Genomic DNA, 25,288 nt, shown 5'->3' with positions numbered 1-25,288 from the left:
CACGCCTCAGTCTCCCACGGGTGATGATTCTCATCTCACTTCCTCCTAGCTGTTGCAACGGGAACAGCGGCCTGCGGAGACCCACCACATCCTACCCAGGAGCAGAAATGCCTCGGTTCTGCTTTCTACCGCTTCCAATGGATAGAGTTTGACTTCTTAGTATTTTTCGTAATCACATCCTCCCTTGATTTCCTCTGGTTTACACAAGTTACCGTGCTTTTCTCACCTTTGAAAACCGAGGTCAACGCCTTTCTCACTTTCTGGAGGGTTGGCCGTTTTACCTCAAAGTTCTTGTTGCTTTGTTCTTTGGTGCTAGAGACCTGGTTACTGGTTTTCAGTTTGTACTTTTTTGTCTTTTTTTTTTTTAATTACTATTAAAAAAATTCTTTTAATGTTTATTTTTGAGAGAGACAGAGACAGAGTGTGAGCAGGAGAGGGGCAGAGAGAGAGGGAGACACAGAATGTGAAGCAGGCTCCAGGCTCCGAGCTGTCAGCACAGAGCCCGACATGGGGCTCAGGAAGTTTCAGATGATTTTATAGATTTCACGGGGGACTTTCTAGCATTAGAGGAGGTGAGGGCTCCCACTCTGCTACCTCGTCGCTCAGTAGAGTCGTCTTAGTAGATGAACTCCCTGGGAAGCATTTTCTTTCTCTTCAGTCACCCCAGTCTCCTTTCAGGGAAATTCACTTTGCCTGACTCCCCTGCACGCATCACAGTGTCAGCTCCTTCCTAACATCAGCTGATGACTTTCAAACGTCAGTTGCCAGCCTCTGCTGCCATCTGGGCTTCTAGACTTCTATGTCACACCCACATCCCTGAGGAGGGAGCATGAGGCAAGCTGAGGGCAAAATACGGGCTGGCACTCGTCCCCCGCCAGGTGGAGGGTGGAGTATGTGATATTCCTCAAACACTCCCAGCTACCCAAGACCAAAGGAAAGGGGTTTAAGTGCTTGCCATGGCGATGTGGGAAACTAAGGCAAATGAAAAACGAAATTCCCTTACTGCCTACAGCCCATTGACAAGTCCTTGAAACCGGCAGAGTGACCTCCCTCTAGAAGCTCAGCTGTCTGGATGATGACACTTTGCTGGGGGCAAAAGAGAATGTGAGTTTAACATTCAACCTCAGTCAAGGATCCTGTTAAGTCTACTTCCTTTATCTCAACCGCCCCAGGATATACGCTGGCAATCCTACTCCAAGCTTAAGGCCCCCAATATACATCTGAAGGGTCTCAGGACTCAGGTTTTATTAAGTGATAATAAATGGCGTTTCCCTAGCAACAGCTAGCCCCTCAAGGCCCTGGAAACCTTGCTTCCAAAATTCCTTAGACTTACTCTATCGCTGACCCCCTCCCAACCAGTGCAGTTTTTCCTGCCCACAGGTCCTGTCCCTGTGCTTTAATAAAATCACCTTTTTGCACCAAAGACATCTTCAGGAGTTCCTTGTTGGCCATCGGCCCCGGACCTCACGAACCCCATCACCCCAAAACTTCATCATCCCCACAGGCCCCGCAAATGCAACGTCTCCAAACTACCCATTCTTTCCGCAGCTCTGCTCCTCTGTCTGTGACTCTGTTTCAGGCAAGACGCTGCCCTGTGCCAGAAGCCTGTGCATCACCTGATCTCTCTCCCCGTTCCCCGTGTCTCACACCCAGTGGCGGCCAGACCACGTCAGTTCTGCCCCGTCAACCCTGCCGGTCCTCCGGCTTCCCCGCGGCCACAGCAGAGGCCAGCTACTCCTAAGACCTGCCCTCCAGAGGAGCGCACATGCCGAGAGCATTCAATGGGCACAAGTGGTTTTATTATTTCCATCTGGAGAGGGAGCCCCGGGCAGGAGCGGGACTGCACAGCCCAGCGAACTACATGCATGCCCGCAGCATGGACGCCAGTGGCTCGGTCCAGGGCTGCGAGGAGCCATCCGGCAGTGTGGGCTGGACTGGGGAGGAGGTACGATCTTGCCTGTCGAGGCCGCCGGCTTGAGAAGCAGGGCCGGCCTCACCGATGCCGCTTTCGGATGCTCTGCAGCTCCTGGTAGATGGCGCTGAAGCTGGGCCGCTGCCCGGGCTCGTAGGCCCAGCACTGCTCCATGAGCCTGAACACAGCATCGGGGCACAGCTCGGGGCAGGGCAGGCGGCCACCTGTGGGGGCAGGCACAGCACACGGGGTGCGAGGAACAGGCGTGAGGACCCCGGCAGCCCCCGGGGACACACCTTGAGCAATGGGAGTGGCCTAAGACCCACGGTTCTCGAGGCACCTGGGAGGCTCAGTTGGCTCGGATCATGATCTCACGATTCGTGAGTTCGAGCCCCGCACGGGGCTCACTGCTGTGAGCGCAGAACCCAGTTCTGATCCTCTGTCCCCCTCTCTCGCTGTCCCTCCCCCACTCATGCTCTCTCTCTCAAAAATAAATTTAAAAAAATAAAAAATAAAAAGATGCACTGTTCTTGAGTTTCCACTCTTCAAAGGCTCCAAGGACAGAGGGTCTAACCTCAGTCCCACTGTGTGCCAGTTGTGTGACCTCTGCAAGCCAGTTTTCTTTTTTTTTCTTTTTACTTATTTATTTTTTAAGTTTTATTCATTTATTTTGAGAGACAGACCGTGCGAGTGGGGAAGGGGGAGAGAGAGAGGGAGACAGTATCCCCAGCAGGCTCCGCACTGTCGGTGCAGAGCCCGACGCCGGGCTGGAACCCAGGAAACCATGACATCATGACCTGGGCCAAAACTGAGAGGTGCTTGACTGACTGAGCCACCCAGGCGCCCCTGCAAGCCTGTTTTTTTTGTCTGTAAGAGGGACACATTAAGCCCTCCCTCCCATGTTATGAAGAGTAAATTAGACAGTGCTGGTCTCGCACACACGGGTGCTCGCTGGGTGGCAGCCACAGGGTGATTCTCGCTCTGCCCCAGTGGGTGGCCCGGGGACCTGGAGGAACCCAGCCGCAGCCCGGAGAAGAGGGCGTGGCTCCGAAGCTGCCATCCCGCAGGGACGTCTTACCCTTTTCCACAAACTCGCGGGTCTGCTGATTGCTGAGGTTGGGGTAGGGGGAGGCGCCCAGGCTGAAGGTCTCCCACAGCAAGATGCCGAAGCTCCACACGTCGCTCTCAGAGGAGTAGCGGCCTGTGGGGGGGCGAGGCGTGGGTGGGCCGGCCACGTCTGCTCGCCAGAGTGGGGCCCCCTCCAGCCTGGCCCCCTGCCCCCGGCCGGAGGGAGTAAGGCCCAGATACCGTAGTTAAGAGCCTCGGGTGCCGTCCACTTCACCGGAACTTGTCTGAGGCCCCCTGAGGCCGCGTAGACCCCATCGGCTTCCTCCCGGGACATCCCGAAGTCACTGATCTTCAGGACGTTCTTCTCCGTCACCAGGCAGTTCCGGGCAGCTAGGTCCCTGGGCGAGGCAGGGCAGGGCCACTGAGCCGGGGCCCCGGCGGCACCTGTCCCCGTGCCCGGCCCCGCGCTAGGCACGGCCGTGAACAAAGCTGCTCCGCGCCCCGCGGCTCCTGCTCCACGAGGACGAGCCGACTCCACGCCTGGGGCAGGGGCCTGCCGTGGGGGGAGCGGCAGGGGGACAGCACGGCCTGCGCCAGGCGGGGGGCTGCGGGGGGCGCCCCTCACCCACCGGTGGATGCAGCACTTGCTCTCCAGGTACTCCATGCCCGCGGCCGCGTCGCCCACCATCTGCAGCAGCGTCTTCATCCGCAGGCGGGCTCCCTCCGTCCTCAGGAAGGTCAGGAAGTCGCCCCCTGGCGGTGGGCAGGGGAAGCCTGGGTGAGCCTCGGGCAGCCCCCCTCCTTGCGCCTCCACCCCGGCTTCCTCGGCTCACCCTGCACGAGCTCCATGACGATGTAGATGGGCTGCTTCTGGGTGCAGACGCCGATGAGACGCACGATGTTGGGGTGGTTGTACTGCTTCAGGATCCTGGAGGGCACTGCCGCTTAGGAGCCCGCCTCGGGGGCTGGCACGTTCACTTCCCCGACCGCGGGAGCCCCCGAGCCCCAGGGAGACTGAGGCAGGGCGGGAGAGGGCAGCGGAATTGGAGAGCTTGGCCGCTGAGACCAGCAGACCTGGAGATGTGACCTCGGGTGGTCACGGACACTGTGTGTGTGTGTGGGGGGGGGGGGGAGGGGGGTGTCCCATCTGCATGGGGGTGTGAGGATTAAACACTCCCATCGAAGTCCAAGTTTACCCCGTGCCATGCCCAGACGAACCCACTGCGTGCGGAATTATGGGATCATTCTTTTACCACCTACTTTGCTTCCTGAAGAAACTTGGCCTTGATGTCAGGTGGGAGCGTCTCGCGACAAGATTTCACGGCCACCAGAGTGTTGTCGGCCCTCAGGCGTCCACTGAACACTTCTCCAAAGTTCCCCTGAAAGGGTCTCGAGTTCCTATCAGTCTTCCCTGGACCATCAGTCTTCCTTTTCCTCACTCCCGGGGACCTGTCCTCACCTCGTCCCCACCCACCCTGCACTCACTGTCCCCATGCTGAAGACCGCTCAGTCGTGCTCTCTAGGAGTTCTCTGCCTGGGTGGGGAACCCAGATGGCACACAGGGGACAGGCAGAGAAGGTTACCTCTGACTCGCCACATTCACCTAGCAGTGACCCAGAAAACCCAAAAATCACTTCCCGCTTGGGTTGAAAAAACATTCTGAGTTTTAAGAAAGTGACTTTTTTCCTTAGCGTGTATTTTACCGCCCACGTAAACAAAGTATGTCTCCCCGTGCACATAAGAGCGAGCCGAAGAGACAAGGGCCTGGGGGTGGTGGGAGGAGTCGAGGGTTGGAGGGTTCTGGTGAAAGGACCCCCACCCCCACCCCCCAGGGAAGTTTCCAGGGTAGGTACTTTTCCCTCTGTTTCCTGTGGGATGGTGTGTGGCGATGGCCAGGTGGAGAATCAGGGGTCCAAGCTGGCACTCAGACTGAGGCAGGAAGACAGAAAGGTTCTCTGAGGCCAGGGTTTAGGGCTGACCTGGCCCGAGGTCCGGGAGAAAGGGATGCTAGAGGAGGAAGACACCAGACAACAGGAAGCTGGTAGAACACTCAACTCACCCGCCCGATCTGCTCACCCAACACCAGGTCCTCGTGGTTTAGCACCCACTTGTCCTGGGGGAGGGAGGAGTTGGGGGGGGGGCCGAAGTCAGTGAGGGGAATGCGTGCTGGGCCCTGCAAGGGACCGGACATCATCCCCCACCAACACAATGTCTTTCGTTTCTTGGCGCCTCGGTTTGTTGGTCTGAAAAATGGGGGCTGGGTGGTATTAGGACCACACTCAGATGACTCGGGAGATGAAGCGGGTGCTCTGACTAGGGGAACGTCAGCTGTGTGTGTCCCCCCATGGAAAGGAAGGGACCTTGAGATTCCAAGCCTAGAGGGCGGCTGGCCCCCTGGCGAGTGCGGAATCACTTGGCACCGTGTCTGCAGACAGGACCCCAGGGAGCCCTTCGTGCTCTGACGCTGGTGGCACGGGCTCACCTTGGGCACAGCCCTGTTGAGGACAATACCGCTCTTCTTGGTGAGGGGCTGCTGGGAACGCAGCAGGTGGTCGACGAGCAAGGGGATGCTCGCAAAGCCGTCTCCTTCCAGTCGGTAGAGGTTCTGCGGGGCGGGGGGGGGGGGGGGCGGCAAGGTCAACAGCTCCCACTGCTGAGGGGGCCTGAGCCCTGGGAGAGGAGGGACGGGAGGCAGGGCCGCCAGAAAAGGTGCTCTCTGATGCTGCGCCACAGGCCCGCAGCCCCTCCTTAGAGGATTTATGTGTCTGGCTTCTCGCAGGGACTGGGTGCGGTCGGCGGGGCGGGGGGGGGGGGGGGGGGGGGGGGGGGGGGGGGGGGGGGGGGGGGGGGGGGGGGGGGGGGGGGGAGGGGTAGCGAGGCGGGGAAGGCTGGAGTCCAGGCCCCACTCACGTCAGCGGACTGGATGATGAAGTGGCGGGGCTGGCCGTCCCACAGCACCGACAGCACATATTCCTGCTTGCCCTGGCTCTCGCGCACCAGAAAGTCCCCAGAGTGCGTCAACAGCTCAGCCACCTCTGCCCGTGGGAGGGCCCCGTGGTACCACAGCTGCTCGTGCAGGGGCTTCTGCACCTCTGGTACGAGCTGCAGGGGTGGAGGGAGCTGGCAGAGGCAGGGGAGGAACGAGGAAGGGTCACTCAGCCAGATTGTCAGGGGAGGCCGCCAGGACAGACAGGGGTCAGCCGGGGGTTGGGGGGGGTCTCTCTCGTATATGCCCCTCATCCTCATGAACCACCTGTTGGGATTAGAGCCCCCGAAGCAAGCAAATGACTTTGGAGGCAGAGCCGGGAGGGGACGCCCACGCTGGCTGATCTCAAAGCAGGCTTCTGCCTTTTCCTCTGGGCCCCAGCTGCTGAACTTGTCCCAGTGCAGGGAGAGCCAGGGGGGCGAGGGGGACAGGACACAAGGCTGAAGCACACAGGGGGGTGGAGGAGAAGGAGGTGCAGGCCGGCAAGATCTGGGGACGTATGCAGCCCAGATTCTCGGGGAAGACAGGGACTCCCCGATAAAAGCAGCCTCCTCTTGGGGCGCCTGGGTGGCTCAGTCGGTTGAGCGTCCGACTTTAGTTCAGGTCATGATCTCGCCGTTTGTGGGTTCAAGCCCCGCGGCCGGCTCTGTGCTGACGGCTCCGAGCCTGGAGCTGCTTCCGATTCTGTGTCTCCCTCTCTCTCTGTCCCTCTCCCCCTCATGCTTTCTCTCAAAAACAAATAACGTTTAAAAAAAAAAAAAAAAAAGCAGCCTCCTCTGGGCAGAGCCTCCTCTCTAGGGCAACCCAGCGACTAACCCCAAACACCCTGGTGGAAGGGGCTTAGGAAGTACATGCCTGAGACCCCTGGCCCGGCCCGGCCCGCCCCGTGGGGAGGGGCAGAGGCTCCACTCACCGAGAACTTGGGGCGGAAGATTCCTGAGATGTGGCTCCTAAGGATCTCCAAGGTGGGTGTCCTTCCCCCTTCTCGCTCCTGCTCCTGGGGCCAGGGACAGACGTCAGCGGGTGGCCGGGCTTGGGGAGGGGGAGGGCAAACATGAGGAGCGCGCCCCGGGCGGGCCGGCGTGGCTGGCGGCGGCGGATGGCGCGGGGCGGATGGCGGCGGGCGGCTCACCGAGGACGACGTGGAGTGGCGGTCATCCTGCAGGAGCAGGACGGGCGGGGGCTCGCCAGGGCCCAGCTGCTCCAGCTTGGCCTGCAGCAGCTCCCGCTGGGCCTGCAGCTTGGCCTGGCTGCACAACGCCACCTGCAGCGCCTGCAGCGCCTCTTGCAACACCTGCTTCTTGGCCAGCAGCTGCACCCTGTGGGCGGGGCCAGGTGGGAGGCGGGAGAGAGGGGGCGGGGCTCAGCCTGTAGCCCAAGGACAGGGGGGTGGAGGCGGGGGTGGGGAGGCTGCGTGGGCGAACCCACTCACCGCTCCCGGGGGTGGGTGTTCTGCTCCTCGTTCTGGAGCTCGCGCTGCAGCTGAGCGACCGCTTCCTGCCGGCTGAGCACCGTCTGGGTGGCCACGGCCAGCTCATCCGTCACCGAGGTCAGCCTGTGCCCGGAGGAAGGGCCGTGTGAGAGCCGTGCCCCGTGCCCCGCGGAGGCGTCCCCGCAGAGCCAAGCGAGCCTGGCTGCGGCTCCGTGGAGACGGCGTCCGCCCCTGGCCACCCCGGCCAGCCCGGCCCGGTGCCGGGCCACCACGCACGTGTGCTGCACGCTCTCCACGGTCAGCTCGTTCAGCTGCAGCTCCCCGGGCTCCAGCGGTTCTCCCTCCTCTAGAAGTGACTCATCAAAGGTGACGCAGGGTGGGACGTCAGGTGTGGACCTGCAGGGGGACAGTGCCCCGTCAGTGAACGGGCCAGCGGCCCTGGTGCCCGGCGGAAGGAAGGAGGGGCTTACCCATACTGTCGCAGGAAGCCTTGGTACTCGGCCTCGGGCTGGATGCGGGCGACAGCTGCAGCCATCTCCAGGTGAATGGCCACCACCTCGTCCTGCACCAGGCTGCTGATCTCCAGGTACTCCTGCAGGATTTCCTTCCTGTCCCCAAACAGGAGCGCTGGTCAGTGCGGCCTCAGCCTGGGCGAGGCCAGAAAGCTCCCCTGCGACACTGGGTTTAGAGTAGTCAGCCCTGGGGTTGACCCCTCCCTCCATCATTTACCAGGCAAATGACCCAACACAAATTACTCAACGTCTCTCTTATCTTCGCCTCCCGATGTGGACACTGGGGACGCTGGGCATTGTGACCCCACGAGAGCGCGTGTGCACAGCGGGCGGTATACCGAAGCGCTCAGTGAATGCGAGCACAGTCATGTCTGTCCTGGGCAGCCAGCCCAACAGCTGCGGCTCTGGGGCTCCGGTACATGCACAGGCCGTTGATGTGCGGCTGACCCGACATCTCCGTGTCTAGTTCCGGGACCTCCCCAGGGCTCTAGCCGCACACAGCCATCCACCTGCTCGAACGTCTCGTTGGACATCTCTTAGACACCCAAACTCCGTGAGTTGAAACACGAACTCCTATTCTTATCTCCTGAACCTGTTTCTCCCCTCCCTGTCCACGTAAGGTGGCGGAAACTCCATCTTCCAAGAGTCATCCTGCAGTCACCCTCGACTTACGCCTCGCTTCCAGGCCACCTTCAGGGTGCACCTGGGAACTTAGGGCTTCTCCCTTCCATCACTACTGCCCTGGCCCAGCGGCCACAGTCCGTGGTCTGCAAGACCACAGCAGCCTCCGTCTCATCGCCCTGGCCCTGTTCAGGCGCCCCAAAGCCTATCCTTAAGACAGCAGAGCCAAAGTGCTCAAAACAGCCTGCTGGACCCCGTGTCACCCAGTAGCCCCCCAACCCCTGGACCCATCTGGGCTGGCGTCCGGCTCTGCCCTCCCCTCACTCTGCCTAGGATGCGCTGGCTTCCTTGCTGTTCCTGGATTCCAGGCACTCTCCCACCTCAGGGCCTATGCACCTGCTCTTCCCTCTTTCTGGAACGGTCTTTCTCCAAACAACCCCCTGGTTCACTCCAGTACCCGAGGCTTTTCCAAAGCACTCTATTGAAAGCTGTCCGTCCTCCCAGCCCCCCAAACTCCTCTCCTTGTTTTATTTTTCTCCACAGCACTTGTTGCCTCCACACACCATCCGTTGTAGTGACTTTCTTTTCTCTCTCCGGTAACATGAATGATCCCAGAGGACAGACGTTTTTGGTCTCTGTTGGTCTCTGCTGTACCCCAGAGCCCAGAGCAGGGCTCCATAAATTTAACCAAACCTTGCAATAAGGGATCCTGGAATAACGGCATCCGGATACGAGCTGACGGGCTCCAAACCTCAGCCCAGGGCCCACTTTCCTGTGGTGACGCGGCCACTGTCACCGGACGCGTTTCCGGACCCTGCCTCCGGGCCTGGCGGCAGGGCTTTCGGGCTGTGAAGGGGGCGGGCGGGCTGGGGTGTGGGCTTACAGGATGCATGCCATCTCCTGGTGCAGGTCCTGTAGCGACTGCAGCAGGCCGGGGAGCATGAGCTGGTGGTGGTGGTGGTGGTGCAGCTGTGCGGCCCGCACGCCCAGCACGTAGCGGTTGTGGTGAGCAAAGAGCTTCCACAGGCTGCGCACATACTTGTCCTTGGCCTTGTCGCGGTCTTTGTCTGCCGGGTGAGGAGAGGGGTTGTGGGTGACGGCCCAGAGGCCGGGGGACGCCCCACTCCCTGGGCACCTGTGGATAGGTCGGGGCTGGCTCGGGGATCCCTCTCTTCCGGGAAGGGAAGCCGCGCACCTTTGCTGGCCTCCTGGTACTTGCGCCGGGCCTGGGCGCTGTCCCGTGCCAGGGCTCGGTACTGGCTCTTCAGCTTCTCGATGTCCTGGTTGTGGGTCTGGGGAGAGAGGAGAGGCCGGTGTGGGGTGGCAGGTCCCCAGGGCACAGGAGATTCCTGCTGGAGGTGAAGCCCCGCACGGGCCCTGCAGCACATCCAAGTCCTTCCTCTGGGAGGGGCCGGGAAGCTTCTGGAGCCCGGCCTCTGCGGCTGACATTAGGATGAGAGCAGCTGGGTTAAGGACAGGCCCCTGGGGGAGGCAGAGAGGTGGGCCTGGCAGATTCCACCTGTCCCTCCTTGACCTGGAGGCGTGTCTGGGGGCAGGCAGGACCCGGCTGTGGGCACGTGTGGCCTGAGGAGTCACGGCACAGAACTCCACCCTCAGAAGGGCCCTGTGCTGGGTCTGATGCCCTGTTGATGCTATCTCGAAATTCTTACTGATTTTTCGACAAGAAGCCCCGCGTTTCATTTTCATTTTGCACCGAGTCCAATAAATCACGTTCCTGGTGGCAGGAACAACGGATGGCCAAGACCAAAGTTCTTATCCCCAGCTCCCCTGTGTACGCGCTGGGATCCTCTGGGTAAGTTCTATCCCTTTCCTCTAAACCTTAGTTTCCCGGCCTGTAACAGCTTAAGGTCAAGACCAGATGAACCTTTTTCTTTAAGCAGTCTCTGTTGAAATCACTCAGCTCTGCCACTATAGCCCTGTAACAGCCACAGGTAATGTGAAAACAAACAATCGGGCACGGCTGTGTTCCAGTAAAAGTACCTACACAATTGCTGAATTCAGTGTGCTTCTGGGGAGACGGGAGGTGGACACTGGCCACCAGGGGCCGCTGTGGGTCCATGGTAAGGCTGGGTTTGGCGCAGGTGGAAGGGGTGTGGCACCGCAGTGCTGACCAGCACACTGAATCAGGAGGCTGAAGCACCCACACAAATAGCTGCAGTCACACAGCCTCCAGACCAGGAGGTGCGCAGGGTTCAAATGCTGACAGGCCGACTCTGCGGCCCTGGTCTTTAACCGCTGTGTCAGGGGGCCACCCTGCTCCCCGTGGTGTCTCTGGTGCCTTGGGAGGAGCCCACCTAGGCCAAGGGCAGACAGATTAGCCCTGATTCCCCTTGCTGTCTCTCAGACCCCAGAGCCAGCCGGCGCAGGGCAAGAGGTGGGTCACAGATCCCGTGTGCCTGGGAGGTGGTGGCTGGATGGCCCACCCTTACTCCCGGCCCTTCGCTCGGGCATGTGGTCAGGTAACAGAAAATGCACAGAGAGGCCTTGTTGCAGGCCAGCCCAAATGCACGGAGGAGGGACGGAAGCTGGGGTAGGCCTGTGGTCAGGGACTTCCACTTCCCCCGTGAATCCAGGGCGTCCTGTGTGCAAAACCGGCCCCTGTAGCCTCAAACTCTGGGCGGTGCACGCTCAGGGCCACGCACGCACCTTGGTGAGCTCCTGCTGGAGCTGCTGCCACTGCTCGCTGTAGGTCTTGCGCAGCTGCTGCCGCTCCCGGATCAGCAGGCCCAGCTTACTCAGGGGCCCCGAGTTCAGATCCTCCGCGTGCTGCCTCAGCAACCGGCTCAGGCCCTCCGTCTGGCTGGTGATCTCTGCCCAGGACTAGGACACGGGATGGGCGAGACAGGGAGCAAGGGGACAGTGGCTCCCAAGCCTGGGCCTGCCCGATTCTCCAACCCTCCCCAGTGGGCTCCGGGAAAGGAAGGGGGCGGGCAGACATAAGGGACACGCGTGGGGATTTCTCCGCCGAAGGCAGGAAGGGGGTGAGGAGAACTAGGGTCCCACGGAACCCCACCTGGCTGATGGGGCTGTAGGGGCCCGTGCCCCGGCCTCCGCCGTCCTGCAGCGACATGTGGTGCAGCAGCCCTGCATATTCCCTGTCACTCTTGACCCGCTGGGCCATCCACTTCCTCATGCCCTCCAGCAACCGCAGCTCAGCCTCCTGCATCTGCTGTACTGCCCCATGGCCCTGGGGGCTGCACAGCTCGGAAGAGAAGCCCATAGTGCCGTCCTGGGGACAGAGAGAGGAGAGGGCCCACCACGGGGTAAGGCAGCGGCTGGAGATGGAGGGGTGGGGCGGAGGGGCTGGGGGCTGCTGGGGGAAGAGGAGCTGCAGACACACAGGAGGTGGGGTGCTCTCCGGCTGAAATGCAGCCATAGGTACAAAATGGCAACTTGGCCTGAGACCGGCCCTCATTGCTTCCTGTGTCTCGGGCCAAGGCCTGGCGCCAGGGGTCCCCTCCCTCCCCAGGCCCTTCTACCCAGCGCCCTTCCCAGGGGCTCGGTCAGCTGGGGGAGGGGGGCATCAGGGGTGGGGGTGGAGGAGCTTCAGGCAGCCACGGTCTGAGCCCTGCCGGTACCCCTGCCCCTCCGCCAGGTCCCACCCGGTCCGGCGTCCCCGTCCCCGAACCCCTGGCTGGGCCCTGCCCCCACCCCCCCACCCCCACCGCGCGCCCGCGCCGGCACCCGCCCAGCACCCCCGCGAGCCTCAGGGCAGGAGTTACCGCGCGGGCAGCTGCTCCGGGGCTGCCGAGGACGCCTCAGGGGGACGACTCCGGGCCCGGGCGACCCTGGCCAGTTCCTGATTCGGCTTCCTCCTGCCGCGGTTTCAGTCGGCCGGCCGGGGCGGGCCCGCGAGGGGAAGGGGCGGGCGGGAGGGCCGGCGCCCCCGACGCCTGCCGGCCCCCCTGCCCAGCGCGCCACTGCGGCCGCGGAAACGGAAGGGAGGAGGGGGCCGGGGAAGAATGGCCGCGGAGAGCCGCCTGCCGGCGCCCTCGGGGCCTGGGCAGCGCCCGGGAGCCCGGGGAAGCGGCCGGTGCGCGGTGGGGGCCTGGCGCGCGGCCAGGGCGGCCCAGAGGGGAAGGGGGAGGCCTGGGCCGGGCCTCCCCACCCCATCGGATTCCCCAAGGAGAGTTCAGGCGCCAGCCTCCATTTGAATAAAATTTCCAAGTAAATATCCCCGAGGAGAGGCCTCCTTATGGGCGCACGGGTCCTGGTGAAACCACTCCCCTAGCCCAGAGAGGGGGGCGGGGGTCTTGTCCCGAGGGGAGCCTGGCGGGGGAGGGGGGGGGTTGCCCCACTGGAGCTGGAGAGTGGACGGGTATGGAGCTTCCTGAGCCCGACAGGGGCCAGCAGAAGCAATCTATCTGGGTTCAGTCAGGCCCCACCGGAGACCTCCGCCCTACAGCTAAGTGAGAACCTGAGCAAGGGGGCCACACGGGAATTAACTCTCCTCCCTGCTGGAGACCAGGCCCCCAGGGGCTGGAAGGGCTGGCTTGTCCTCCTCTTAGGGCTCACTCCCCCCATGCCCTGGGGCTGGTCTCCAGCTGCTGCCTCCTTCCACAGCCCACTGCTGCCCAAAAGGAGCCCTAGAGCTAGGAGGCCCGTGGGACGTCTAACTGGCCCCACTCTCCGTCCCCATCCCAGATGCAGCCTCAGGATCCTAGGAAGAACAACATCACCACGCTGGAGACCGGGCCTGGTTTGCATAGTCTGCACGTTTAATCACTTTAAAACCTCTAACATTATCTCGTGTCCATTAAATAGAACCAACAACGCTGGGCCTGTTTAAATTACAAGAAAAAAAAAAAGTCACTGGGCACCAACCCAGTATCTTACAAAATTAGCCAGGCTGGCCACAAGGGTGGGGGGATGAGAGACGAGGGGACACCCCTGGGCAGGTGGGTGGGTGCCAGGAAAGGCTAGGGGAGAGAAAGAAAAGGGGGCTCCCAGAAGGGAGGGGACTGATTGTCCTAATGGGAGGGGTGCAAAAGGCACGTCAGAAGAGGGGGACTTAAGGGGGCAGAACAGGTCAGTGCTTTCTCCACAAGGGCACAGTGTTGGAGGGGGCTCAGTGCCACCGCCTGCCCACCCCTGGCACTTGGAGAACCAGTGACCCATGAGCCCTTGGCACAATGAGCCCCACCTGAAACACGGATGACAGCCTGCTCCTCCCACCATGACCCCCTTTCCTAGGGCCCACCTGGCTTGTCCACCTGCCTCTTCAGAACTTGGGGGCTTGACTACTCCTCACTCCTCAGCAACATGCTGCAGCCCCCCACACCTTGGGGCCAGGGTAGCCGGGGGAACAGCAGAGTGGACAGTGGGTGTGGGAAAGTGGGTGGTCCAGCTGCTACCCCCGTTAAAAATACAAAAAAAAAAAAAAAAAAAAAAATCAGCATCTAAAGTGAAATAATCACAAAGTGAAAATATATCCTCAAACAGCCCCTGAGATCCCCACAGGGGAAAGCAGCATTGGGTGGGAGGCGGGAGAGGCCGGCTGGGCCACCGTCCCCCCACCACCACCCACCCAGGGGCTCCGGGACTGTGAGTGCCAACAGCCCAGGCAGCCCCCCGGGCTCAGAAAACAGGGACTTGGGCCCTGGCGGGAGGGGAGGGGGCCCCGAGAAGGTAGGGTGGTCAGGATGCTGGCTCGGGGGCCTGGTCGGGCCAGCCACGCTCGGTGGGCAGCCAGCTGTGGTGGAGGTGGGCACAGGGACACAACCTCTCGTGCACGCATGCTCGCCCTGGAAGCACCTGCCTTCCTTGGTCCCTTCCTTTGATCACCGCTTCCTCAAGAGGCTCACCAGACGTGGGGGACAGGGTCGGGGATACAAAAGCCCTTGGAGAGGTGGCCTCCTCCTTCAAATACCCCCTAGGCCAGCCTCCCTGCTGCCTGGATGGGGACCATTATTGCTTTAGAGGAACAGGGAAGGGATGAGAGCTGCAGCCCGGGTCAGGAAGCCCGAACGGGCTGACCCGCTTCGCTCCGCAGGGACTCCGACTGGGGCCTGGACCTTGGAAAGCTGCCCTAAACGTTCCACTCCTTCCTCCACACGGAAGAGGTGCTGGAGGTGGGGTGAGGCCCTCCCCTGCCTCCCAGCTGGTCCTGGGGCCCCACCTCAGGCAGCCAGGTGGCCCGAAGGTAGGGCGGGAAGCAGTCTCTGCCCCTCCTGCCTCCCAGCTGGGGTCCAAACCCAGTCCCACGATAAAAAAAATACTTTGGTGAATTAAAAAGTGCCCAAGGAGGGGATGGGCTTGAAGGGGCAGGCAGTGGGCGCTCGTCAAAGGGCGCTCTGGTCTTTGATAAAGGCGGTCCTCTCGCCCCGGCCCTCGTCCTCTTCCGAGTCCGACGGGCCCTCTTCCTGCCAGGCTTCGGGGGGCAGCCCCTTGTAGGAGATGAGGCCACGGTCCATGGTGTACACCTTCACCCCCCGGAAGCTGAAGCCCGAGCGCAGCTGCAGGACCAGGAAGACGGTGACGAAGACCAGCACGATGAAGGCGCAGCTGAGGCCGGCCACCACCTCGGGCAGGTGTGAGGGCAGCAGCTCTGCCCTGGCTCGGGGCTCGGCCTCCACCTCCGGGGGTGGCCGGGGCGGCTGCTGCTCCGGTGACTCACGGCTGCTCTGGCTCTGCCGGGAGCAGGTCTGCTCCACGGGGTCCAGGGAGGCGTGGCTGGGGCAGCTGAGGCAGTCCGTGGGGGCCAGCCCCTGGCAGGTGGCACACGAGGCGTGGCAGGGGGCGCAGACGCTGGCCCGGATGATCTCCACGTCGTTCTCGGTGCTATAGTGTGTATCGAGGACTTGGGGGGTGAAGCCTGGCGGGCAGTGCTGGACACAGCTCTTCTGGTGCAGGGAGAAGCCTTCCTCACACACTGCCGGCAGGGGGCAGAAGGGGGGCGTCAGCTAAGCAGACACAGCTGCCCCGAGCAGTCACCGTGGGCCCCCGGGAGCTTCCGGCCCTGGAACCATACTCATGCCCGGGTATCTTCAAACCCCCTTTCCTCCTAGCGCTGGGCTTCAGGACAGGTACCCTCTGCCCACCCCCCCCCCCCACCAAGCCCCAGGCCCCCAAACCCCGACGGCATCCACTACTGACCCACACAGGCCTGGCTGGACGTGAGGGTCTTGCAGCCGCTGCTTTCGGGAGGCGTGTGCAGCCCCTCGGGGGCCGTGCCGTATAGCACAAGGGTGAACTTGGTCAGTGTCCCTAGTCCAGGGTTGGCGGGGAGGCAAGAGTTAGGGGGCACCAGCACGGCACCTGGAATCCCAGAGCTCACCAGCTCTCCTCCTCGTCCCCCTCCCCCGAGCCCTCCAATATCCCCAATACCGTAGTTGTTGGCTTCGCTAGTGTTTTCAATCTCCAGGACCCACTCGCCGGAGGGGTCCTCATCCCAGGAGTGGGTTGTCATGAAGGCCCAGTCATTAAACCCATCTGCGGAGTAGTCGTGTGGCCTGGGGGAGAAGGGTGCCCACGGCTGTCTCAGAGGCCCCGGGGAGACCCAGCCAGGGGGCGCCAAACTCACAACACATGGCCCGTACACAACACGCGGGCCCCACGGGGCTGGAAATGCCTGTAGGGGCCGTAGGGGCTGTTTCTCAGCGGGCCAGATGCCCTCCACCAGAAGATTCTGGAAACGTGCAAGGGTGCTTGCTACACGTGGGAAGGCACGCTCCCGGCATGTAATGGGTAGAAGCCAGGGATTCCTGCAATGTGGGGACAGCCCCACAGGACAAAACCGGGCCTCCTAAAATGCCAACAGCGCCCCCACTGAGAAGAACGTGGTGGCCACTAAGACTGTGTGACAAGTCAGGAAGGGTGTGAATGCGTGAAGGAACGCACGTGAGTGTGAGAGAAAGGACAAGCTGGGCAGGGGAGGGAGCAAGCACCTGGCAGCCAGCAGGGTGGAGCGGGTGCCCATGGGGCTGACCAGGTGGATGGCCAGGTCACCGCGGCGATTGTAGGACAGGGTGAGGCGGGCCTGTGCGTGCTCCAGGCGCGTGATATGGCTAGGCTCCCCCAGGCAGGCGGTCACCATCTTCCGCACCTCCAGCCGCTTCCCGATGTCCCTGTGCAGAGAGCAGGGAGGGTCTGCACCCCCTGTGACCCCTGGGCCCCACCCACCCCTCCCAGCCAGGATCCAACCCTCACTTGGGTTCAGTGAGGATGTCGATGATGCACTTCCTCTGGGGGCCACGGTCGTCCAGTTCTGGGCCAGGGTCACCATGGCACCTGCGTCCAGCAGCCCGTAGCCGTACGAATGGCTCACTGCGGGGCAGGGAAGGTGGGGTCAGCTGGGAGGCGGCGCTTCCCCGACCTTCCCCCGGTCTGGAGCACTGGGCCACCCTGTCCTCACCTTTCCGGCCCACGCCGTTGGTGGCCCAATCGTTAGCATTGAGGTGGGCTGGCTTCGAGGTCTGTACCACCAGGTGCTGCATGTCCCGCCAGGTGAGGTTCTTACTGCAAAGGCGGGAGGGACAGGCCAGGGCTCAGCCTCTTCAGAGAGAAGTTGCAGACCGATGGCTGCCCTGCAGGGGGTGCTGGTGGGGACAGGGTTGCTCCTCGGCCCGACCCACTTACTTGGCTTCCAGGGTGAGGGCGATGATGCCGGCTGCCAAGGGGGCAGAGGCCGAGGTGCCCGTGTGAGACTCCGTGCACTTTTGCCGCAAGTCCGTGGTCACCTAGCAGGAGGACAATGTGATGGGCGGAGGGACTAAGAGGGGCCATCTGCCTGCCTGCCCTCCCTCTGCCCACAGGCCCTGGGAACTAACACACGGTCCCAGCTGCTGCCTTGCTAACTTGCTGTGAACAGGCCAGTGCCTGGCCCTCTCTGGGCCTCGGTTTCCCAAGGAACAAGGGGTGGAGCTCGAGGTTGGGGACCAGTAAGAGCAACGCATCCCTTTGGGGAGAGGCTACACTTCTCAGGGGCTTCAGACCGCCCCATGGCCCAGTCTCAGAGAGCCTGCCAGCTCCCGTTCCGTGATACCCCCGCCACGATCACCCGGCCGCACGAGTTCTGGAAAGTGGGCCCCGGGGCAGAGCAGGCAAGCATTTTCCCAGGGTCCCCACCCAGGGCGAGACTCACGATCTGCTTCTCGTTCTGGTTGCCGCTGCTGTAGGTGGTGGCCAGCGTGGACGAGCAGGCCTCGCTGTACCAGGGCACGTTGCCGAGCTGCGTGGCGCTGCTGATGGACAGCGTGTAGATGCTGTTGGTGTAGCCGTCACAGTTGCAGCTGTCATGCTCCCGGCCCCCGTTCCCTGAGGCCCAGACAAAGATGGAGCCCAGACCCCCGCGGCCCTGTGAACAGAGCGGGCCAGGGTCACTCGGAGACAGGACCTGGGGGAGGGAGGCCTGGTGGGAAGGTGCTGCCAGAGACTGGGGAGGCTGGGGCTTCATTCTCAAGGGCCTGTCTCTGCACACGCCCAACACCGTCCCGCGGCCTGGGAGATCCCTGACGGATCAGATACACATACAAGTATGTCGCCTGTGCGCAGAAAAACAGACCCAGGTTACGACTCAAAGTGCCCGGAGTGGTGATTCCAGAGGCTGGAGCGATGGGTCATCTTCACTGATTTTCCCCTTTTCTGTCCTAGTCCTTCAACATTGTAATAAATACGCCTTGTATAAGATTAAAATTGGGGGTGCCTGGGTGGCTCAGTCAGTTGACTGTCCATCTTCAGCTCGGGTCACGATCTCATGTTTCGTGGGTTTGAGCCCCGCATCGGGCTCTGTGCTGACTGCTCAGAGCCTGGATCCTGCTTCGGATTCTGTGTCTTCCCGCCCCCTCTCTCTGCCCCTCCCCTGCTCATGTGTTTTCTCCCTCTCTTTCTCAAAAATAAATGAACGCTAAAAAACACTTTTTAAAAAATGACAATTTGACACAAGAATAAACAAACAGGAACCAAAAAACACAGGAAGAAAGCTATGGAAAAGACAACGCCCAGCTTGCCCCCGAGAGGCTGGGCCTGGCCTCCCCACCTCACCTGGCTGACCCCCCGGAAGAAGGCCTCCTCAGCCAGGCGGGCAGGCCCATCCACGGTTTTGCCATCGTCCTCGGGGCCCCAGCTGGCACTGTAGATGTGGATGTGGTTGGGGTTCAGGCCCAGCGAACGCGCCTCCACCGCGTCCGTCACCTCGCCATCCAGCATGCGCACCCCTGGCCGCAGAGGGGGGTGGGGAGAGGGATGCTGCGTGGGTCTAGCTGCCAGGGGCACCCCCTGGAGCACCCCCAGCCCTGTACCCACAGGACGGGCAGGGGGAGGGCAGAGGCTGGTGCTGGGAAACCCCAAGCCCCTAACCCCCTGGCCTGCCTCTCTGCCTCTCCTAGACGAGACCCGGAAGGGAAAAAAACAAAAAGAGTGCACCCTGCCCTCGACCACACACCCTGGCTTAAGACGAGCCTCTGGGTTCCCGGAGGAGTGTGGTGACCAAGGCCTGCCATGTAAGGACTCAGAGGGGGTGGAGAGGATTTAGGGAGGCCCCGGCTGAGAAACACTCATCCTGTCCCACGGCTCGGCTCTCTGAGCTGTCGAGAACCCTCTAAGGAATCGCCACGTGGCCGAAAGGATCCACAGGGGGAAGGCGACGGGCACTGGTCAGATGGGAAGTGGGTGGAGAAAGCCCCACCCGAAGGGCCCTCCCAAAGGACAGGGTGGCCAAGGCCCACACCCACCTCCGATGCGGGCGTTGTAGGCCACGCCTACGCCACAGACACCGTTGTTGGCTACCGCGGCTACCTCGCCCGCACACCGTGTGCCGTGCCTGTCAGGGGCCAAGAGCAGGATGTTAGCGGCCGACAGAGCAGGTGAGGCCTCAGGAACAGGACGGGTCGGCCCACCCCTCCGGCCGAGAGCGCCGTCCTGCCTGTGTGCACGGTCCCCTCCCACATTCTCCACTCTGTGGCCACCTCGGCTTTGAGCAAAACAGAAACTTCAGCCTCTTCGGAGGGGGTGTCTTAACCCAGGCCCGGCCCTGCCTCCTCAGTGGCAGAGAGGAGAACTGAGGCGGAGGCCAGGGACCTGCCGTTTCTTACCGGTTGTCATTCATCTGTGTGTACCGAGGCTGGGGGTCAGGGTCCTGGTCATTGACATCGAAGCTGGCCCCGGGATCCTGGAGAGGACGTGGCCGTCGTCAGGAACGGTCTGACCGCACTGGCACAGCAGGACAGCCCCGAGACACCCCTCAACAGGGGTCACTGCCTCCCTCCCCCACCTCCTCACATAATTGCCTGCCAAGTCTGGGTGGTTCTTCTCGATGCCATCGTCCAGGATGGAGACCACAATGCCGTGCCCCGTGTAGCCCTGAGCCCAGGCCTCCTTCACGTTCAGGTCCCGCTGGGTGACGCCAGACTGCAGGGACACCCGCCCCCGTCACCCCGGCACTTAGAAGACGCGGCTGGCCGTGTGAGCTTAGGGGTACCCCGAATAATCCCTCCACCACCCCCAAAACCTCTTTCTCCACCCGCCCCCTGCTCCTGAAACACTGCCACTGGCTGTCTGGGCTCCATGGGAGCGTAAAAAACTCTGGAAGGGCAACCTCCAGGCTCAGCAGGAAGCGCTAGGGAGACAGTGCTCCGTAGAGAGGAGGAGGAGGAATGAGGGGAGGCCTCCAAGTCAGCCTTGCCCTCCCACGAGACCCTTCGGGGGCTGGATGGATGCAGCGGGGAGAGGAGGACCCAGGCCCCGAGGAGGCAATGTACCAGGTACCACTGCTGGGGAAACTTGGGGTCCGTGGGCTCCTGGTACACATCCCGTTTGGTCCTTCGCTTTGCCACCTGCTGCTCCAGCCACTGTACCTGTGAGGGAGGGAGGGAGGGAGGGAGGGATGGTGTGGGCGGAGGACTGGAGCGGCTCCAGAGAGCAGGAAGGGAAGGGTGGCAGGCAAGCAGGGCTGGGGCCGCACTCACTTGAGGCTCCCTCTGCAGCCGGCTGTGCCGCGGGCGGTGAGGCGACAGGGACCGCTTTGTCACCGCTCGATGCCAGAAGTGGTAATAGTCGCCGAAGATCTGCAACAGAGCAGGGAGACTGAGCTGGGCTTTCCATCTGTCAGTCCCCCGGGGAGGGAGCGGATGGGGGTGGACGACCGGCTGCTCACGGGAGGCTCACGGCGGCAGGGGCTGGTAGGGCATCTGCTGCCTGCCCAGGACCCGGCAAGGAGGTGCAAGGGACAGAGAGGGACTCTATCTCCCTGGGATACCCCGGCTCTCCAAACAACCTATGTCGGAAGCCCAAGGGCAGGACGAGCCACCGCTCCCATCCCCCTCGCCACCCAGAACACGCCTGCTACCCAGGTAAGCCCCACAGTTCCTGGTCCCGGTGCCTGAACCCCTGCCCTCACTGACCCCACCCCCGGCAGTGTCGTATGCCCAGGCCAGCGGGCAGTGAGGGCGCCTACCTGGCCCAAGTTGAGGAAGCCATGCTTTCGTGCCAGGCTGTCAGCCACGGCTGGGCCTCCGGGAATGTGCACAGCCCAGGTGTTGGTGTAGACCTTCTGGCCGCAGGCATCGGCCGCCAGCAGGACCAAGGCTCCCGCTGCTGCTACCACCCATAGCAACCAGGGCCTCAGCTCCATGGGGGGGACAGGTGGCCGGGACCCCGGAGCCCCCGTCTCCTTGGCCTGGTCACAGGGCCTCGGCTCCCGCGTGCCTGCTTGCTGCCTGTGGCCCGGGGCTGACTGGCGGGGGCATGGGGCCGAGCAGGGCAGGGCTGTGGGCAGGGGAGGAGGGCTGCCGGCCCTGAGGGGGACAAGGGAGGAAGAGGGGAAGACCGTCAGTGCCTCCCCGGCCATGTGCTAAAGCTGCCTTCCCCCCCCACCCCATGGCACAATCTAGGCTTGAAAAGGGGCCCAGGGGAGAGGGGTGAAAATCCAGCCCCCCAAGGTCGGTGAGCCAGCCAGCCAGACGGGCCCCCCATACACACACACACACACACACACACACACACACACACCTCCTCAGCCTCTCTCCACACAAGAATATGGAAGTGGGATGAAGTGTATCAAGCTTGAGTCACTCAGAATCAGAAACAACAACTGAATAAATGTTCACCACAATCAAAGCGAAAAGGATGGGTTATGAAGCAGTACGCACACATGACCCCATTTTGTTTTTAAATAACTATTTATACGTGTATATTTATATAGAACCACAAAACAAAATCTGGAAGGGCTGCATGCAAAAACGTTAACAATGATTCTCTCAAGATGGTGACGGTTACAAGTAATTGTTATTTTCTTCTTTGTATCATTGTAGATTTTCCAAATTACCTAGGTACATTGTACAAAGAAATAAAATGTTGGCTTTTCAAACTTTTTGAATGGGGGGGGGGGGATGTCTACCCGGCTCACCAGGGTTTCTTGGTTCAGCAAAGCAGACCCAGCCACAAAGAATTACCTGCAAAGCCCCACAGCCCCTGGGAAGAAACAGTGGGCGACCATAGGAGGGATGGGGCTTTGGGGGCTGAGCACAGGGGATCCCAGTGGCTTCACCTCCCTCCACGGACAGACTCCAGACTGGTGGCCATCAGCAAAACCGGGGACCCAGACTCCTTTCAGGCTGTTTCCTGGGGAACGCTGGGGCCGCCCAGCCCTGCCCAGGCCTGGGCGCAGAGGCCCCCCAGCAGCCCCCTGGAACTCCACGCCCACCAGCCTTGCGTAATCCGAGCCCAGGCAGCCAGGGCAAACACTGGCTGCTGAGCCAGGAGCGCCAAGGTGAGGCTGAATCAATAGTCTGCGTGTTGTTTTTCCTCCTTCAGCAAACAGACAGCGGGACCTCTCTGCCCGGGGCCACATAACTGCCCCCACATAGGGCCCCTGACTAGCCAGAAGCCAAGCCCCTGGGGTGGGGAGAAGCTGGGGGAGGCCCCAGCAGGGCTGCTGGGGGTATCCTGTCTCAGTGCCAAGCTCAGAGAGCAGAGAGCCTGCCCACAGGGTCCCGGATGCCCCCACCACTCCCAGCCCCAAAGGAGGCCACTCTTGCCAGGCGGCAAAAGGGAAGCTCCCCACAGCTCCCCCAGGCCGTGGGGAGCGGGGCAGGCTCGCTCACCACCCTCGCCACCGGGAAGCCTCAGTTCTCCAGGGGCTGGCTACCCTCAGCCACAACTGGCCTCCCTGGCTGGTCCCCCTGCAGTCCCACCCTGCAGGCTGGGAGGGACTCAACACACAATTCCCAGGGTATTTTAAGTTTACACCAAAATAACCTGACAGCTGATGGCAGGGGGCACTCACAACGCAGCCCCTCCTCAACCCGGGCAGAGTCCATGGGGCTCCAGGACAGGCCTGGAAGCCACAGACCCACGATGCCTTGGACTTCCAAGTTCCAGAAAGCCAGTCTTAGCAATGGTGGGGGGGGGGGGGGGGCAGAGCCAGATAGAAACAAGGCCTCTTCTCCCCCTTCTTGCCGTTGCAAGAGCTGCCTCTTGGGTCCAGATGGCAAGTGGAGCTGCCCCCGACCACAGTGCCGTGAGCCCTGCTGAAGCCCCCAAACCAAGACCCTGCTTCCCTGGGTCCAGCCCAGCTTCCAGCACACGGTGAATGGGGCTGCAGCTGGCTGACGTTAGAGGTGATTAACCAACTATTTAATTACCCTGCAGCACCCAAAAAGAAAGCAGGCTTCAGGCACAACCAAACAATCTCCCAGGAAAGGGCCTGCCTCCCTCTGCACAGCATCCCTCGCCACGGGGTGGATGGATATAGCTCCCCGTGGAGCCCCCAAGCCCCTAGACAGCCCTAGCTCAGCATCCTGGATGAGGGGAAGATCCCCCCTCCCCAAACAGCAGGCGCTGAGAACAATGAATGAATGGGCTTCTCCCCACCCCCATCCCAGACTCTGACTCACCCTATGAGTCCCAGTTCAGCTTCAACCCAGAGGCTTGCTGTATTTCTAGCCTCCCGTGATGCCCTCTCACATGGGACTCGGCTCTGGGCTGTGGCCACAGACAGAGATGGGAGTGCTCTTTCTGGCTGTGGTCTCAGGCGAAGCCCTTTCTCTGGTCCCAGGAACCTCTGACACAGACAGCCAGTCTGAAGCATCAAACTGAGCCTACCCCCCAGGCAGCGTTGCTGGTGCTCAGGCACTGAGGCTCTGGTGTGGACAGGGGCTGTCTGGGAAACCCGATCCAGTCTCTCTTTTCCAGCAGAGACCCCAAGCCAGGGCCTGTTACAGGCAACTTGAAAGGCTCTCTTGAAATTCTGGTCTCCAGTCCCTGCTCAACGACTCATTTGCTGTGTGATCTCAAGCAAGTCACTTTCTCCGTTTCCTTGGTGGGCCTCAGTTTCCTTGGTGGTAAAAACTGCTAGATCCGAGGTTTACAAACTTTTTTTTTTTTTTAAAGCCATATAATCCATTTTAGAAAATCGAATTTTATGTGGAAGCTCAATGTAGGAAACAGTCCAATATGGGCTGCTCTGCTCTGCTCTGAGCCGCGGCCAGCTTTGGCTACCCTCCTATGCTGTTGTCCACACCTGGCCCGCAGCTGCCCAGCCCTCACTAGGCCACGGCACCTGGGTTCTCCTCACACTTCCCAAATCAAACACAGAATCCCAACACCTTCCCGCGGCCAGGGTCTGCACCCCCAGGAGCTCGGGGACAGCAGGTACTGACCAGTGACCGCTGTCGGACCTGTCTGGCAAGCGGGCGGCCCCGCAGTCCAGCCACCCCACGGGGGCAGCGGGGGCCTGGGCCAGGCCTCGGCGGGAGGGAGCCCCGGAACCTACCTGAGCCGGCCTCCCGGAGCCCGCGGAACCCGCACCTGAGTCTCCGTCGCCCAGGTGCGCGGGCGGCGGCGAGGCCGGGCCGGGAACGGTCCCCGCGGCCCCGGCTGTTCGTTCCTCCCCTCCCGGGCCGCGGAGTGGGCGAGCCGGCGGCGGCCCCCGGCGGCCGGCGGGGAGGCGGGAGCACCCGGCGCCTCTGGAATTCTCTCCCCATCCCGCCCCCAGCGGGGGCCCCCGCAGACGCTTCCTGAGGTCAGAGGGCTCGCCCCGGCCCCAAGCGGAAAAGTACCGGCACGGGCAGGGGGCCGGGGGCCGGCGGCCGAGCCGGGCCCGGCGCGCTCAGGTGGGCTGCGCGGCGCCCTTCCTGCTCCCCGCGGCTCCACCCTCGGGCCGGCCCCCGAGCCAGTTCCGAAAGCCGGGCGGGCGGCCGGGGCCTGGGGGCCTGGGGGCCTGGGGGCCCGGGTCAGGGCGGCCCCGACCCTCCCCGGCCGGGGCCGCGGAGCCCGCTCCGCGCGCACAGCGGCCCAGGCCGGCCAGCTCCCTCCGGGCCCCGGCCGCCCCGGCCGCCCCGGCGCGCCGCCTCCCCGGGCCCCGCGCCCTCCTGCTTACCCGAGGGAGCCCGGGCGGGTAACTTTTCCAGGCGAGCGCCGCGGCGGCTCGGGCGCCCCTCGGCCGAGCGGAGAGCCCGGCGGCGGGGGCCTGGGCTCGGCGCCGTCCCCGCGCCCAGCAGCAGCGTCACCGCGCGGAGGCGGGGAGGCGCGGCGGGCGGCCTCGGCCCGGCCGGCGACCAGGGCAGGGCTCGGCCTGGGCTCGGGCTCCGGCTCGGGCGGGGGCAGCGGCCGGGCCGCGGCGGCGCGGCTTGTTTACTCCGGCGGCTGTCAGCGGCTGCGGCGGCCCGGGCTCCTCCTCCTCCGCCGCCGCGCCCCTCCCCCTCGCGGCGCCACCTCCGCGCTCCCGGGCCGCCGCCGCCGCCGCCGCCGCCGCCGCCGGCCCGCCGCGCCGCCCATGCCGCCCGCGCCCCGGCCCGCGT

At 62.7% G+C, this 25,288-nt stretch overlaps 2 protein-coding genes across 3 annotated transcripts; both read right to left on the bottom strand.

Moving 5' to 3' along the window:
• Positions 1-1,777: 1,777 nt before the first annotated feature.
• FES (FES proto-oncogene, tyrosine kinase) lies at positions 1,778-12,390 on the bottom strand. Of its 2 annotated transcripts, XM_042940936.1 has the most exons (19): positions 12,275-12,390; positions 11,566-11,781; positions 11,199-11,372; positions 9,727-9,823; positions 9,415-9,598; positions 7,869-8,006; positions 7,675-7,794; positions 7,399-7,521; positions 7,099-7,285; positions 6,880-6,963; positions 5,891-6,100; positions 5,463-5,585; positions 5,040-5,093; positions 4,241-4,359; positions 3,814-3,908; positions 3,610-3,733; positions 3,221-3,378; positions 2,991-3,113; positions 1,778-2,136 (listed from the first exon to the last, which is right to left on the bottom strand). In XM_042940936.1, exons 2-19 carry the CDS (start codon positions 11,770-11,772, stop codon positions 1,994-1,996), a joined length of 2,463 nt encoding a protein of 820 aa, XP_042796870.1. In that variant the 5' UTR covers positions 11,773-11,781; positions 12,275-12,390; the 3' UTR covers positions 1,778-1,993. The 2 variants fall into 2 exon arrangements, with proteins under 2 accessions (XP_042796870.1, XP_042796871.1); XM_042940937.1 differs by lacking the exon at positions 7,869-8,006.
• Positions 12,391-13,248: 858 nt separating this feature from the next.
• On the bottom strand, positions 13,249-25,009 carry FURIN (furin, paired basic amino acid cleaving enzyme). The gene is given in 17 exon segments (XM_042940938.1): positions 13,249-15,423; positions 15,648-15,758; positions 15,879-16,003; positions 16,439-16,618; positions 16,701-16,743; positions 16,746-16,817; positions 16,906-17,009; positions 17,130-17,230; positions 17,635-17,847; positions 18,534-18,706; positions 19,223-19,311; positions 19,583-19,659; positions 19,770-19,898; positions 20,249-20,344; positions 20,456-20,554; positions 20,944-21,283; positions 24,868-25,009. Coding segments are annotated over 16 exon segments (2,379 nt in total). The 5' UTR covers positions 21,121-21,283; positions 24,868-25,009; the 3' UTR covers positions 13,249-14,833.
• Positions 25,010-25,288: the final 279 nt, after the last annotated feature.

The sequence above is a fragment of the Panthera leo genome, chromosome B3, assembly GCF_018350215.1.
Source record: "Panthera leo isolate Ple1 chromosome B3, P.leo_Ple1_pat1.1, whole genome shotgun sequence".
Lineage (NCBI taxonomy): Eukaryota > Metazoa > Chordata > Mammalia > Carnivora > Felidae > Panthera > Panthera leo.
The sequence above is the reverse complement of the archived record's forward strand: the minus strand, read 5'-3'. Positions and strand labels throughout refer to the sequence as shown.